Genomic DNA, 17,852 nt, shown 5'->3' with positions numbered 1-17,852 from the left:
AATGGATCACTTATTCAAACAAATTTAATTTATCCTTAATCTTTATAATACCAACTGTTGTTGAGATGTTCCAAGGGATAATAGCAATAACATTTGAGATGTTTTCCTACCTTCTTCAAGTTTCACTCTACGGGGTCATTTAGTACAATGGTGGGATATCCGATAGGATTGGCTAATCCCACCTTTTTAGCGTAAAATTTATCCCCTGATTAGCTAATCCCTACAATCAAACATGGGACAAATTTAATCCCAATTTATATACATGGATATCCCATCTTATCCTACGAGCCAAACGACCCCTAAAATCTATTCTATCTTCATAAAAACTCCTTTTTAAAATAAAAATTATTTAATTTCTGTTTTGCTCTTGAAAAATAAGATCTTTCATGATTTTAAAAAGAAGGGGGACGTAGCAGGTTTTGTTCGTGTTATTGCCTAAATGAGTGTGTATAATCCTTTTGCTAACAGAGACTAACAGTCCAAACAAAATGTTTACTACTGAGAAGTGCAGTTTGGGTATTACAGCTACACTACTTTTAGCTTAGGATGCTACTTTTCCGGATTGGTTGTACATAGCAAGTTATTTTGTTTTAAAAGTGTACAGATTCACGTGGCAAGCAAGATGATCAAGTTAATTTCACAATAAAACACCACTTTCCTTTTGCCAATCTTAGAAGAGTGTGCCCTCTCTCGCTCTAGATCTATCTTTCTCTCTCTTCGAATCAAATGCAGCTAATCCGATGATATCTCAAGAGGAAAGTTATTCTTGTTTTTGAATTGGTTGTCCTTGAATTTGGGATATTCATTGTTTTTAAATTGCTTTAATTTTGGGGTTATATTTATCTGACATGTGGGTAATTTGTTTCTTAGAATCTTCGCTAACTGATTGTTTAATTGCTGCTGAAATTCATTGCCTGTTCGTGTCAGTGTTCTACAAGTTTTCATTTTTAAAGTGTCCATTTCCAAGCTTTGCTATTTTTTTAGTTATAAAGATTGATTATTTCTATGCTGAAAGATTTGTTTATTTTGGTTAGAACTCTTTCTTTTTCTGCTCTAGTTTGGATTAAGTCAAGGCATTGTCTAGTGAAACTCTTATTAGCCATAAAACCTTTCCATTTTTAACTGCCGATTGGATGTCATTGAGCTGATACAGTCAATACTGCTTAGCTAGAAGAAAGAACTAGTAGAGTTAAGCATGGCGTTAGGATACAATCATCAATGGATCAGAATTAACTCAGATCGTAATGGGAGAAGAGAGGAGGGCTTGTATATGGTTGTGAGGGAAGATAACCATAGAAAGAGCTCTAATTTTTTCCTCTTCGTATAATTAGGTCTTTTTTAAAGTGTTCTAGCTGTAATACCCAAAAGTTGTTCGCAGTAGTAAACATTTTGTTTGGACTGTTAGTCTCTGTTAGAAAAACGAATAGAAGCAGTCATTTTGTTTACTTAAAGGTTAAATGTGCTACCCCAAATTAACACAGGGAGTAAAACTGCTATTCCATTCTAAAAGATATGAATTGATTAGGGGGTAATTCATAAAAAATAAAAGGATAAGGGTATGAGTAAAAAGTAGTGCATACATTAGGGATGTAAAAACCAAAGAACTCTCAATTAGGTGAATATGAGAGTGAAATAGTTGGTCTAATAGTTAGAAATAGAAATGGAAATACAGTTGTAAAAAAAAAAAATCATTTAGTGATCGACTTTTTAGTTGATGAAACCTTCTCTACATAGCCATTTATCTAAATAGTTATTTGTAATGTTTGAGCAGGCTGTATTTGATGCTGGATTAATAGAACCTCTACGCACACTGGCTACAACTAAAAAATGGGTATTGCTGCTGCTGCACTTTCAATTGCTATTATCGGTACCAGTGACATTGCGTACACCAAGTATGTAACCTCTTTTTCTCGGTAAATCATCTCTCTTGTATACTGATTATTTTACTAACTCTGATGTTTTTTTTCCTTGTGATTTTGGCTTTAGAGACTTGGTGGATTGCTGCATAGATCCTCTGTGTGATTATCTTGGCTTCTTTGTGGTCATGCAGCTTGCGTCATCAGTCTAAAAGGAGTAGAAAGCATATTGAAGTTTGGAAAGCGTATTGAAGAGGAAGATGGCGGCACTGGTGGTTATACTAAGCGGATCGAAGAGGCTAGGGGTTTGGAAAAGCTTGAATACTGTCTAATACTAAAATTCGTTATGAGGTTGTTCCAATATTGGGTACATATTGGTTGTCACTAGGACGTTATGCTGAGGTGACTTTGACATACTTTTCATCTTCATACTTTCCATCTTCATATGACTTAACCTTTTCTTGACATACTTTCCATCTTCATATGGCAGATGTTGTGTATGATTGAGGTTCAGATCTCTGACGACGGAAAATGTGAGGACCCAATAGGTTCATGACCTATTTTCCATCTTTATATGACAGAGATGGCGTAAAATGGAAAGGGATAACTTTTTGAAAAATTTCTCCATTATTATATTTATACATTTCTACTTCTGCCTTCTTATAAATGAAAACTAGTCACCTCATGATAAACATGCTTACCAGCTGCAAGGGTACCATTGGAATTTAAATTTTTTGTTTTGTGCTCTAAGGATTCGTATTCTTGCAGCATTCATGTGTGTGCTTTGGCTTGAATGGACGAAAAACTCAATTTATTTGCATTTAATGCCTTTCGTCTTCCAGTCTTGGGGCCTGTTTTTATGCTACTTTATCTTTGTATTGCTGTAGTTTCTCTTAGTTTTCCTTAGAAGAATTATCCCAAATAGCCGCTCATCCAACCGCTCAAACTAAAAATTAGTCGGTGAAGGTATCCGCTGAGCCCGTTTTGGTAAATCCCCCTGCGACACATACTACAATGCCACAGACATCAAGACATGCTTTCCCTGTGCTGTTATGATTAGTTAATCTGCTACTCGCTTTGCTTCAATTTATGTGACAATTTAAAAAGGAATGGAGTAAGAAAAAGATGAAGACTGGAATAACTTGTGGCTCTAAACATGTCATTTATGTGATTATCATAGCTCTGGTATACAAAGGCAGACTCAGGATTTGAGCGCAATGGGGGCAATGGGGGCACCGCTATCTTTAACACAGATATGTCAGTTAATAACGACAAAATTTGGCACGCTAACTCCTCGAAAATTTCATGAATATGAGTCAGAGACCGAAAGGATTTTCAAAAATATAAAAAACTTAGTCAAATAAGATCAAGATTAAAGGTCTATTAAGCAATCCATGCAGAGTCTCAATCATTGTCGTTGAATCGATAGATGTTTGCTACTTTGCTAAAGTGATCTTTGAAAGCAAGAGGGTTTTTAGAGTTTTTTATTACTATTTTGGGAAAATGTTTGGTGAATTACTTATTTTTATGCATGTCAAGAAAATGATAATGCTTATAAACTTAGATACAAGGATAAAGAAGATGATTGACTTCTTGCTAATGGAATATCTTATCCCCCTTCTAAGTTCTATGTACTATTACTAAATTATTGTTCATTAACTTAGAAAAGATAAAGAAAAACAAATTGAAAACTAAATACAAGATACTACACTATGTTGAATTCTAATAGGTTATGTGCTCTGTTATGTTTTAATGATCTAACAAACTTAATAATAAGAACCAGATGGGGAACCTATTATACATCCTCAAAGTGCTCAAAAATAACAAGTCTCAAGTCGGGCACAAGTTCCAACAATCAGAGTCAAAGAAATGACAGACGGAACAGATGGACATCAATTCTCTTGCTGACTATACCAGTCAACTCCCCAAAGTTGTAAAGTCGCTGCAACTGTTCCTCTGCACACACGCAACAGTGCAAATAGTGCAACAGTCACTTTATGGGGAATACCTTGTACCGGATAATTGCTTGCATCATCCAAGTTTCATCACTTGTATATTATCAACATGATGCAAGGGAAAACAAGTCACTTGAACACTTAGGAAAATTATCAAGCTACTCTTTCAGTGTGCTCCCATCTGCAAGTGACTTTCGGCTTTCAAGAACGAAGAACAACAGAACAAGGACCGGTTTCTAGTACTGCATTACCATATGTCCTTCATGGTGTTGTACCTTTGTTAGAGCAATCCACTTGTAATTCCTACTTAGCTTAGCTAGAAACATTGTGTAGGAATTCTGTTGTAAAATGATAAACCTTATGTTTGTGTCTTGGCTAGAGTTGGGCGAGTTGTGAATTTTGTAATAAAGTTATTACAAGTGAGTGGGGGATTAAGAGTTTAATTCCTAGGTTACAAAACTATATATCTGAAGTTTGCTCAGTAGTGAATTTGAAATCCTACAAGTATAGGTCGTGATTTTTAATCCCGTGAGCTGGGAGTTTTCCACGTAAAGCTTTGACGTGTCATTTACTTATCTTTATTTGTGTCTGTTGTGTGAGAACTGATAGAAAACCAGGTTCTCTATATAGTTTGGTGGACTCCTAAGTTTCTATCAATTGGTATCAGAGCAGGTTCTTTCTATCAGGCTAACATGTATAAAGGATCCTCATGACTGCTCCACCAAAATTTGTAGAAGGTCAATCTACCTATAGGTCACCAAAGTTCAATGGACAATACTACGAATAGTGGAATACAAGGATGCGTGATTATATCATGGTTGAAGATTTAGAGCTCTGGGATGTTATCTGCAATGGACCCTTCGTCCCTATGAAGAGCATTGATGAACCAGCAGTGATAGCTCCCAAGACAAGGAAGGAGTATAATGATGTTGACCGCAAAGCTATAGAGAAGAACTTTCGAGCAAAAAAGATCCTTGTCTGTAGTATTAGACCAGACGAATACAACAGGATCTTTGCCTGTCAATCAGCCAAGGAGATCTGGGAAGCTCTCCAAATAGCGCATGAAGGAACAACTCAAGTCAAGAAGTCAAAGATCGACATGCTCACCACTGAGTATGAATTCTTCAGGATGAATGATGATGAGTCCATTCAGGATATGCACACTTGATTCACCTCCATCATTAATGAGCTTAACTCTTTGGGAGAAATCATTTCAAGGAACAAACGTTTCAGGAAAATACTTAGTGTACTACCTGGTTCTTGGGAAAGCAAGGTCAATGCTATCACAAAGGCAAAGGATCTACAAAAATTGACCATTGATGAACTCATTGGAAATCTGAAGACGTATGAAATGAAGAAAAAGAAGGACCATGAAAGAAGAGAACCCAAGAGGGATAAGAACATGTTCCTCAAGGCTGACAATAATGACTCAAGTGGTGAAGATGCTGACATGGCCTATCTAACAAAAAAGATTCTAGAAAATGGTGTGCAGAAATGGAGGCATTCCAAAAAGGGGTAGCTCTAGCAGATCAAAAGACTATGACTTGTGTCATAAATGTGGAAAGCTAGGACATTTCATCAAAGGTTGTCCTTTGCACAAGCAAGATCATTACAAGCATAACACAGACAAAGCAGCCAAGAGAAACTCGGTTCCTGACAGAAGATTCAAGAGAAAAGATATTGATAATAATATTGTGAAACAAGCTTTTGCTGCATGGGGAGATTCCTCCAGTGAATCATAAGGAGATGATTAACAAGGTGATACCTCAATGAAAGCCGTTGAAAGCAAAGAAACAAGTATATAAATCTTTTTGGTTTCAGTTAGTTGGAGTTTTGGAATTTCATTTTTTTTCTAGCAACAAACAAGTTGTTTCTTTGTTCTGTTATTGCATGTTGTACATCCTCCTCAAGTTTTCAGGGACTTTAATTATCTTTTGATTCTCCTTAGGGGTCGTTTGGTATGATGGATAAAAAATATTTCGGGATAAAAATTTAGTATTGCCTTATCTCTTGTTTGGTTACTAATCCTGGGATAAGTTATCCTAGGATTAAAAATAATACCAGAATAATTTATACCTGTCAGATTGTGGAATAATAATCTCAAGATAAGTTCTTCCAGGATAAAACAATAAAATTGATAATCTCAGTATTAATACAACATACCAAACAATCAATAAGAAATAATATAAGAATAACTAATCTCAGTATAACGAATCGTAGCATAACTTGTCTTCAAACCAAACGATTCCTTAGAGTTCCCCTTGCTTTTATGTGTAGATTCTGATGATGTAGGAAATTAGATTTTGTATGATTCTGGAAATGACTTATTTGTCTTATTTCAATGCATCTAACTGGTGGTCTTTAGACATCATCATGAATTTAGAAGATAGCATTTCAGATTGCATCTAAATACCACTTTTTCAAATTTAAAACTCATCTTCAAAATTTCAGTTAAATGTATAACCAAACAATATTTTGAAGATAAGTAGAATCTTTTATTTGATCTTAATTTGATGTATATGTTACAATGCCTTCGTATGAAGGAAGATTGGGGTTACGACAGATAAGTAGAGCGAGCCAAAATCGGAAAGAAGAGTATGAGGAGCAACGACTCACTGATAATAAGAAGAACTCACATTCTCGTCCTGACAGATGACCAACTTGTTAAGGCATATTTCTAAATGACCATCCTCTCCCAGTCTAGATATTTTCTCTTTTTTTAGGGACAAGTTCATTTTCATTCCCTCGATATGGCTAGGTGTGAAGCAACTTCGCGATCCAATGAATTCCCTAAAATCGGACAGAAAAATGACAATTTTATGGACAAATGGGTCTTTGTTCTATTTTGAAAAATAAAATCCTATTCAAACGCTGGATAAAATAATCTCTAATTTTATATCCGGATTATTTTTCTGCCCCTATAACCAAACAAAATGTAGCCACCATTTCTAGTTTCAGTTTAAATCTCCTTACAGCTTTCTGTAGAGCTCAGTTGAGGAAATTCGAAAACCTGACCATTCATATGATCACAGCCGATGAATACTCCAGAGCCCGGAACAAAAGTGTGGTATTTTTGGATTCAAGCGACCAAAATAGGTAAAAATAAAGATTGGGCACCATAATATATATAGCGCGGTTATTCACCGCGCTATACCTTAACAACACGTTTGTCCGTTAAAGTATAGCACGGTGAATAATCGCGCTTTATTTGAACTAAAATTGGCAGGAAGGTATAGCACCCATATATACCGCGCTATAGTATATACCGCGCTATAGTATAGCGCGATATAAATGAGCGCTATACCTATATAAAAAAGCGTGCCATTCTTCTTCCCCACCAGATGAACCAGTAACCCCCCTTCCCCCTTTAATTTCCCAATTACAGCGGTCCCCACCCCCTCATTTTTAAAGAAAACAAACTCAGTTGGAGCCCACCGATCCCACAAAGAGTGTAGATTCTCAGTATTGTAGCAAGCTAACATCATATCTAAGGCGTTATCGCGTAGTGGGGTTGCTCGTTTCGGCTCCAAATCATCAAATCTTCAACTTTCCAAAAAATTAAAATCGAGGTATTCTGACTTATTTTTTGTAAAAACTCATGTATAAAAAATACCTATTAGTTATTTTTTCCTGTGTTCTATGTTATTTCGTGATTGTTTTGATATTTAATTAATTTGTTATTTTTTATCCAGATTATATTATTAGTGTGCTAAACAAATGAGTAAAATAGAGAAATTGTTATTTTATGAATAATTAATGTTTTTAGTTGTTATAAAAAAATATTTATTAGTTATTTTTACTAAGGTATATGTATTTTCGTGATTGTTTTATGATTAAATCAATTTGTTATTTTTTATCCGGATTAGATTATTATGTGCTAAGAGACTAGTAAAATAGATAAATTGTTATTTTAGGAATAATTAATCTTATATAGATGTTGTTGTTGTGCATATATTAATATGTGATTTTAATGTTGTTTAGTTCCCTGTAGTGTTATGTTGTGCCCGTAATTTTAATGTAGTGCCCGTTGCAATGTAGTGCCCTTTAGCGTAGTAAAATGTAGTGTCCTTTAGCGTAGTAAAATGTAGTGCCCTTTAGCGTAGTATCTTTGTAGTTATTGAAATTAATCATTTAATTCTCTGTTAAACCCAAAAATATCTGAAAAAAGATAATAGTTCAAACACAAACTCTCTCAAATTCTAGTCAACAAACGTAAGAAAATAACATTAAAAAGAATAATATTTATCAAACTAACATATAAAATAATAAACTAATATATAAAATGATAAACCAACATATAAAATAATAAATTAACATATAAAATAATAAACTAACATATAAAATGATAAACCAACATATAAAATAATAAATTAACATATAAAATAACAAACTAACATATAAAATAAGAAACAAACATATAAAATAAGAAACTAACATATAAAATAGTCAAACTAATATATAAAATAAAAAAGTAACATATAAAATCATAAAAAACATATAAAATAGTTAAACTATCATATAAAATAATAAAGTAACATATAAAATAATAAACTAACATATAAAATGATAAACCAACATATAAAATAATGAATTAACATATAAAATTATAATATAGAAAATATATCAACCTAATTAACAATATATTAAAAATATCGAATAAATTTTAATATTAAAGATATTGCAATATATTTAAAGATGTTAAGCAATTAAAAACAAAAATACTTTAATTAATATTGTTCAATTTACAATCATCGTCATGGAGGTTCCGCATGTGTATTCCGGACCTGCATCGCTAGAGCTACTGTTGCTACAGGCCGAGCATAGGTCTTCATACGTATGGGATGGGCAGTGTTTGTCCCATACATTCTGCGCCAGACGTATAGACGATATGTGGGAGTTCATTAGGGCCCACCCACTCCATACCTATATAGTTAGACGCCTTCAGGATACTGGTTTCTACAGGATAATAGAGATCGGTCGGTTGCAGTTTAACTGGGCGTTGATCACGGCTATGATAGAGCGGTGGCGACCAGAGACGCACACGTTTCATCTACCCATAGGCGAGGCTACCATCACGCTCGAGGACGTGAAAGTTCTTTTTGGTCTGCCGGTTGATGGACTACCTGTAGCATACTTGCATGCTCTTAGAGAATATACGGGATTTCAATACCTGCAGATATTGCAGCGAATCACCGGTTTCCAAAAAGCGAAGGAGACTGCATTGAACGGGGCCAGTCGTTTGTAGTTGACGACCATCCGGCAGCATCTGGAGTCGATAGATGCAGAAATTACGGATGATTCACCGGCGGAGGAGACTGCATTGAGTGGTGCCAGTCATTTGCAATTGACGCCCGTCCGGCAGCATCTGGAGGCGATGGATGTGGACATTATAGATGATTCACTAGCAGAGGTTATCGACTGGTACACGAGATTGTTGATGTTGCTGATGTTTGGTGGTGTATTGTTTCCGAACACTTTGGGAAACCTAGTCAGCTTGAGATTTCTTTGTCATCTTGAGCGGCTAGATGATTTACCTAGTTACAACTGGGGTGCAGCTATTCTAGGTTACCTGTATAGACAGATGTGCTGGGCGAGCATGGGCACCCAGAGAGACGTTGCCGGATTTTTGCCGCCGTTACATGTGAAAACATAATCAATTCTTTTCATGATTATAACATACATAGTAAAATAATAACTTAAATTTTATGTTCACAATGTATATTAGGTTTGGGCCTGGGAGCGGTTCCTGCAGTTCCAACCACCTCTACCACCCATCGCTCCAGATGCAGCACCTCCACCGTTTCTCCTTTTATCTAGGAGGTGGGTTGATATACGAGGCTACGTACGCGAGGTCAAAGCTCGACATCATCTCCCCTATACAGGGATTTTTTGGATTTGCTTGAAAGCACGCAGGTACATGTATACTTAAGTTTACTTGGCATGGCTTTATATATGTTGCATTTACTCACTGTAACGACCCGACGCGTCGTTTTGAGAGTTAGATCCTCGAACCCGTATTAACTGCTTTCCCCATATCTATTTCTGCTATTGTGAATTGCCAGGATGATTTGGTTTTGAGTTTCGGAGTATTTTGGGACACTTAGTCCCTAAATGAGAGCTTAAGTCTTAGAATTTAGACTGTAGCCGGAACTATGTGAAGACGGTTCTGAAATGGAATTTCGTATGTTCCGTTAGTTCCGTTAGGTGATTTTGGACTTAGGGGCGTGTTCGTATTGTGTTTTGGAGGTCCGTAGCTAATTTAGGCTTGAATTGGCGAAAAATCAAAATTTTCGGCGATTTCGGTCGATAGTGCAAATTTTGATATCGAGCTCGGAATAGATTTCTGAAAGTGGTTGTAGGTTCGTAGTGTTATTTGTGACATGTGTGTAAAATTTGAGGTAATTCGGACTAGATTTGACGTGGTTCGACGTCGTTTGTAGAATTTGAAAAAAATTCTTAAGTTCTTAGGTTTGAATCTGTGCTTAATTCCTGATTTTTGGTGTTGTTCGATGTGGTTTAAAGGCTTGACTAAGTTCGTATGGTGTTATAGGATTGATTGGTAGGTTTGGTTGAGGTCCCGGGGGCCTTGGGTGAGTTTTGAGTGTTTAACGGATCAAAAGTTGGATTTGTGTCGCTATTGAAGTCTTCAGGCATCTGTCATTTTCGCACCTGCGGTGGAGAGACCGCAGGTGCATGATCGCACTTGTGGAGAGGCAAGCGCAGAAGCGTATTTGGGATGTGTGGTCAAGGTTCGCAGGTGCTAAGGGAAATGCCGCATCTGCGATGCCCGCAGATGCGCTAAATGACCCACAGGCGCGGAGGAGATTGCAGAAGCGGACAATAGTCTGCAGGCGCGCACTCGCATGTGCGGCCCTTTTTTCGCAGAAGCGGACCCAGCCCTCTTAAGTCGTTTCCACACATGCGAAGGAAATTCCACAGGTGCGGCGTTCGAGGGTTTGAAGTTCACTCGGCAGAAAAGGGGCAGATTCGAGGGTTTGAAGTTCACTTCACAAATTTGATTAAGAGCTCGGTAGAAGGCGAAATTTGGAGAGATTTTTGGAGGAAATTTTTGGGTAATGATTCTTAACTCCTTTATTGTTATATTCCACTAATCTATCCTTGAATTCATCGTTTAAATTCGGATTTGGGGTGAAAATTGAGAAAAGTTCTTAGGCCAAATTTTGGGGTTTTGACCGAGCTTTTGGTGTCGGATTTTAGTAAATTTGATATGGTTAGACTGGTGAGTGAATGAGCTTTAGTATTTTATGAATTTTACCTAATTTCGAGAAGTGGGCCCCACGAGCAATTTTTGAGTTAAATTTCAGAATTATCGTTAAATGTTGATTTCGTTAATTGGATGAGTCTATTATTGTTGTATTTATGATACGTAATTTCTTCTGGCTAGATTTGGGCCATTCAGAGCCGGATATTCGTGCAAAAGGCATTGTGACCGATTAATTGAGCTTGACTCGAGGTAAGTGGCTTGCCTAACTTTGTGGGTGGGGGGGGAGGAACCCCTTAAGATTTGGAACTATTGCAATATGTGAGCGCCGTGTACGTGAAATGACGAGTACGTACACGAGCTAGTTGTGGTAAAACCTGATTTTCTTACCGAGCAACAATATGTTTTCCTGTTATTTTGAGTTATACCATTTTAATGAGTACTAATCTATTTTCATTCTTAATTGAGTTATTCCAATATGTGTAGCTATCATGTTTAGTCTAATACAACATGTTTACGTGTCTTAATTGTTTATGTGAATTATGTGCAGCATGCTTAGTGAATTTCCCGCTTCTTCCCTGGCTGGTACTTAGTCTAAACTGTAAGAATTTCGTGATGTAGTTGTATTTTTATCATTCGTGCTGCATATTTACTTTTGGACCACGAAACGGTATTTCGGGAGATACCCCTGTACTGCACATTTACTTTGGGACTATAGAATGGTATTCCGGGAGATCCCCTGCATATTTACTTTGGGACTACGGAACGGTATTCCGGGAGATCCCCCTGCACATTTACTTTGGGACTACGGAACGGTATTCCGGGAGATCCCCCTACTCATTTATGTTTGGGACTACGAGACGGTATCTCGGGAGATCCCCTGTTGTGTTTTTGTGTGCTGAGCTGTTACCTTCTATGATTTCATTATTGTTAAATTTTAGCCTTTATTTTATTGCGGTATTACACTCTATATTATTTTATTATATATTTACCAGTAGGGACCTGACCCGACCTCGTCACTATTCGATCGAGGTTAGGCTTGGCACTTACTGTGTACCAATTGTGGTGTACTCCTGCTACTCTCTACACATGTTTTTCGTGTGTAGATCTAGGTGCACCTTATCAGCCGCACTATCAGTGAGCCGGGACAGCTTTGGAGACTTCAAGGTATATCTGTCATGTTCGCAGACCTCGGAGTCCCCTTCTACTCTTTCTCATGTCCATTATCTTCTGTATTCTTCCTTGTTAGATTCTGATGTATAGAGACACTAGATTTTTCCTTCTGTAGTTTGTGATTCACGATGTTCCGGGTTTTGGGATTTGTTGTGTATTTTTGAATAATTGGTTAAATTTATATTTTCATTTTAATATTCTACAAAATGTTATGCTTACCTAGTTGTAGAGACTAGGTGTCGCCACGATGTCACACGAAGGGAAAATTGGGTCGTGACAAGTTGGTATCAGAGCTCTAGGTTCGTAGGTGTCGTGAGTCACAAACCGGTTTATTAGAATCTCGTGGATCGGTACAGAGACGTCTGTACTTATCTTCGGGAGGCTATGGAACTGTTAGGAAAAATTTCACTACTTTGATTCCTTGTTGTGCGAAAATTGTTGACTTCAAAGATTCTAAGTTTCTGTATTCTATTCTCTCACAGATGGTGAGGACACGTACAAGCAGATCTGATGAACATGCACCTGCACCCCCTGCTAGAGTCACGAGAGGCTGGGGTATAGGCCGAGGATGTCCACGTGGTGTAGCCAGAGCAACCGCACGAGCTGCTACAGAGGATCCCCTAGTAGCTCAAGCTGGAGGGTAGACACCTGAGATACCTGTTGCTGCACCAGCCCTACAAGGGACTCTAGCCCAGTTTCTAAGCATGTTGAACACCTTAGCTCAGCCTGGATTGATTCCACTTGCTCCTGCCATATCTCAGGCCGGGGGAAGAGCACAGACTCTCATCGCCGGTACTCTAGAGTAGCGGGTTCAGGTCGACCAAGTTCCAGAGATTTTACCAATGCAGCCGATAGCTCCAGGATAGCCAAAGGTTAGGGCAGCAGCTTCTGAGGTGGAGCAGCTCAGACTTGAGAGGTACAAGAAGTACCACCCACCTACCTTCAGCGGATTGGCTACAGATGATGCTCAGGGTTTTCTGGAGGAGTGTCATCGTATTCTCTGTACTATGGGCGTAGCGGAGACGAGCAGGGTTTCTTTTACTACATTCCAGCTTAGAGGAGCAGCTTATTAATGGTGGTGTGCTTATGAGTTGAGTAGTCCAGCTGAGGTAGCTTCACTTACATGGACTCAGTTCTCGGACATGTTTTTGAGAGAGTATGTCCCTCAGAGCCTCAGGGACTCATGGCACGTGGAGTTTGAGCAGCTGCGCCAGGGTGCTATGACTGTGTCAGAGTATGCAGTTCACTTCAGTGATTTGACCCGACATGCACCGGCCTTAGTTGCCACAGTTCGAGAGAGGGTTCGACGGTTTATTGAGGGTCTCTATCCCAGCATCCGGAGTAGTATGGACAGGGAATTGGAGATGAATATTTCTTATCAGCAGGTTGGGGGTATTGCCAGAAGATTCGAGGGCATGCTTGCCCGGGATAGATAGGAGAGAGAGGCCAAGAGGTCTCGAGAGGCTGGTTATTATTCGGGAACTCGTGCCCTAATAGCTCGCCATAGTAGGGGTTATGTGAGTCGCCCCGTTCATTCAACTTTTCCAGCCTCCAGCAGTGTTCCAGCTCGTTCTAGACCCCAGGAGCCTTATTATGCACTGCCAGTATCTAGTGTGCCTCCTGCACGGGGTGTTCCTAGCGGCCAGTCCAGCAGACTTGGCCCGAGCCAGTCACAGTAGCCACGCCCTCCCAGAACTTGTTTTGAGTGTGGCGACACTCGCCACATGGTGAGGGATTGCCCTAGGATGAGGAGGGGTGCACCTCCACAGACATTTCAGCCACAGCGTGCTTCACCGGGTCCTCAAACTATGATTACAACACCAGCTGCCACCCCACTTGATCAACCAACTCAAGTGGAGGTCGGGGAGGTAGAGGTCACCCTAGAGGGGGAGGCCAGGCCAGATATTATGCACTTCCTGCTCGTACAGAGGCAGTTGCTTCTGATTCTATCATTACAGGTATTGTTCAAGTCTGTCATAGAGATGCGTCTGTATTATTTGACCCAAGCTCTACATATTCTTATGTGTCCTATTATTTTTCCCCGTATTTGGGCATATATCGGGATTCTTTGAGTTCCCCTATTTATGTATCTACTCCTGTGGGAGATTCTCTTGTTGTGGACCGCGTGTATCGGTCGTGTTGGATTGCTCTTAGTGGTTTTGAGACCAGAGCCGATTTATTATTGCTCAGCATGGTGGACTTTGATATTATTTTGGGCATGGACTGGTTGTCGCCCCATTATGCTATTATTTATTATCATGCTAAAACTGTGACGCTAACTATGCTAGGTTTACCGTGGTTAGAGTGGAGAGGTACCTTAGGGTATACTCCCAGCAGAGTTATTTCTTTTCTTAAAGCGCAATGAATGTTTGAGAAGGTGTGTGACGCGTATCTAGCTTATGTGACAGATGTCAGTATTGATACCCCTACAATTGAGTCAGTTCCAGTAGTGAGGGACTTTCCAGATGTGTTTCCAGCTGATCTTCTGGGCATGCCGCCTGATAGAGATATTGATTTTGGCATTGATTTATTGCCGGGCACTCATCCCATCTTTATTCCTCCATATCATATGGCTCCTCCTGCATTGAAGGAGTTGAAAGATCAGTTACAAGAATTGCTTGATAAAGGCTTCATTCAGCCCAATGTGTCACCTTGGGGTGCTCCTGTCTTATTTGTGATGAAGAAGGATGGTTCTATGCGGATGTGTATTGATTACTGCCAGTTGAACAAAGTCACAGTGAAGAACATGTATCCATTGCCTCGTATTGGTGACTTATTTTATCGGTTACAAGGTGACAGAGTGTTTTCCAAGATTGAATTACATTCAGGTTATCATCAGTTGAAGATTCGGGATCGGGATATCCCGAAGACTGCTTTTAGGGCCAGATATGGTCACTATGAGTTTCTTGTCATGTCATTTGGGCTGACCAATGCCCTAGCAGCCTTTATGCATTTGATGCACAGTGTATTCTGACCTTATCTTGATTCCTTCGTCATTGTATTTGTTGATGACATCCTGGTATATTCCCGGTCTCGGGAAGATAATGAGCAGCACCTGAGGACCGTGCTTTATACTTTGAGCGAGAAGATGTTGTATGCAAAATTTTCTAAGTGTGAATTCTGGCTTGATTCAGTGGCATTATTGGGCCACATAGTGTCTTGTGATGGGATCAAGGTAGATCCGAAGAAGATTGAAGCAGTGCAGAGTTGGCCCAGGCCGTCCTCAGCTACAGAGATCCGGAGTTTTCTTGGTTTGGCAGGGTATTACCGTCGCTTTGTAGAGGGATTCTCATCTATTTCAGCACCTATGACCAGGCTAACTGTTACAACCCATGTTTTTGTACGTACGAGTACGTCGTAAGTCAATTGATGTAAGCTCAGAAATGAAATCATATTTGAAAAGATTACAAAGTAAGATAATCATGTTACCTCTGAGGTTACAAATATTTAAGATCATGAACAACAAGTACAAAGAGGGTTGGACGGTTCAGAAGCTAAAGCAATTGAAGAAAATAATGTTTCGTCGAAAGTCGACAAGTTGGAAATGTTATAACATGTACCTTTGGGGTGAGACTAGGGTGCTTAACATTATAAGGAGATTATGTTATTATTTATATTAGTCGTATGACATCCGTGTGTTATGTTTTGAAGTCAAGCGAGTTGTGGAACTAAAGTCGATGAAAGTCAACACAAGTTACATTCATAAGTTTTACAGAAACTTTGGGTACAATGTAACTGCAATTTTCTCCCAATATACTTAGAGTTATGGGGTGTTCTACCCATCAAATTAAAGATCTATGAGTCTATTTTCCAACGCATTAAACCGTTTGTCAATAATACATTGGAGTAGAGAGATATGTTTATTATTGCAATACTGCGCAAGCTGCTAGGTGACAAGTAGGTGTGTCACCTACTTGCTTAAATGAGAGCCCAAAAATGGGCCATTTCGGGTCGTCCAAAGAGGCCTTTTAAAGTCCTATTTTCTTCATATATTAGACTTAAAATATAGCATAATAACCAGAAATAAGCTCTGCAAAATTCCTCCCAAAACTTTCCCACAAACCCTAATTGATTTTCTCTCCATTTCAAGTTCTAATTGGAGGTAAAGCCTAGAGTTTGAAGAACCAAGATAGGAGCTGAGTTATTGAATAAATAAGGTAAGTTTACTGCTCTCTTTCATCCATTTTTTCTGCTGTATATGCATATTAAGTCGTTCAATATTTGTAAGAACTCACGGGACGGTGATCGGAAGCCGTGAGTTTGAGTTATTCACTTGTAGCGGACTGTTTTGTGGACTGTTTTATGGACTATTTTGTGGTGCTGCTTGGCAGCGTGTTTTACTACTGTTTTTTGGAGTTTTGGAGGAGGAATGGTGTGGAGAAACACCAGATAAATGCAGGATTTTGGGCTGGTTGTTCATCGTAATAATTTCGGGTTGTTGACACTACTACGGTGGTCATTTTGTGTATGAAGAGATTGGGGTGTGTTGGGCTGTTTTGTAGTATTGTGTGGTGTGCATAAGGTTGGAAACTAATGTATATATGTTTTTATTGTTGTTTTTGGTGTTGTGGTGTTATCTTGAATTTGGAGGAAGTAAGGATTATAGGGGAGATGCTGTCCGTTTTAATACAAAATAAGCTTGTCGTTCGTTGTGCAATAGTTGTACCTTTCGTAACTTAACGATAGCATTATTATCATTCTTGTAGATTAAGGTTCAAAGAGGTGAGTTCAACTTGGTGATTGGAAAGATTGTGATAAGGTATGTTAAGGCTAAACCTTTCTTCATTTTGGCATGATCTCGTAACTACATGAGTTTGATAACGAAGCATAAAGAGAAGTTTGTATTCCTGAATTTATTCACATTATCTGAGTCTCAGAAGTTATAGTATTCTCCCTTATCGAGACTTCATATTCAGTTTAGTATTGGATTATTTCAGCCAATAGAGCATAGAGTGTATATATATACAGTGTTACAGTATTTTTACCACCATCGAGCTATAATCGGTGGGCAGGCCCCTATTGGGCAACCTCTGATCAGATGATAAGTTATATACCGAGCCTACTGTGGCCGAGGACCTATGAGCGAGCCCAGAATGGCCGAGATACAGAGCCTAGTATGGTCGAGCGCCTATGAGCGAGCCTACTACGGCAGGACAGTTACACATACCGAGCCTTATAGGGCCGGACAACTATTTTACATACTATATGGAGAGAGTTGAGTAAGTATCAGCAGGTAAGCATATCTTCAGATTATTTGTGACTCCCAGTTACATTCCGTTATTATATCATCAATTCAATTTCAGCTTTTAGTTATTTTGTTTCCTTACATACTCAGTACATTATTTGTACTGACGTCCCTTTGCTGGGGACGCTGCATTTCATGCCTGCAGGTCCTGATAGACAGCTGGATAGACCTTCCCAGTAGACAGAGCCAAATATCAGCTTGGTTGGTAAGCTCCACTTCCCCGGAGTTACCAGGTCTAGACCTTGGAGTCCGTTTTATATATATACAGGTTTGATGGGTAGGTCGAGGCCCTGTCCCGACCATGATACAGTTCAACTATCTCTAGAGGCTTGTAGACAAGTCATGTATAGTTTGTATAACACTATATGAGTTTTTGGGTATGTTTACCCCTTAGATGAGAC

General features: G+C 38.8%; 1 protein-coding gene across 1 annotated transcript; it reads left to right on the top strand.

Annotated features, from left to right (window-relative positions):
• Nucleotides 1-8,699: 8,699 nt before the first annotated feature.
• Nucleotides 8,700-9,464, top strand: LOC138898151 (protein MAIN-LIKE 1-like). The gene is made up of 2 exons (XM_070184192.1): nt 8,700-9,048; nt 9,091-9,464. Exons 1-2 carry the CDS (start codon nt 8,700-8,702, stop codon nt 9,462-9,464), a joined length of 723 nt encoding a protein of 240 aa, XP_070040293.1.
• The last annotated feature ends 8,388 nt before the right edge of the window (nt 9,465-17,852 follow it).

This window comes from Nicotiana tomentosiformis, chromosome 8 (assembly GCF_000390325.3).
Source record: "Nicotiana tomentosiformis chromosome 8, ASM39032v3, whole genome shotgun sequence".
Taxonomy (NCBI): Eukaryota; Viridiplantae; Streptophyta; class Magnoliopsida; order Solanales; family Solanaceae; genus Nicotiana; species Nicotiana tomentosiformis.
This window is presented reverse-complemented; position numbering and strand designations above follow the sequence as displayed.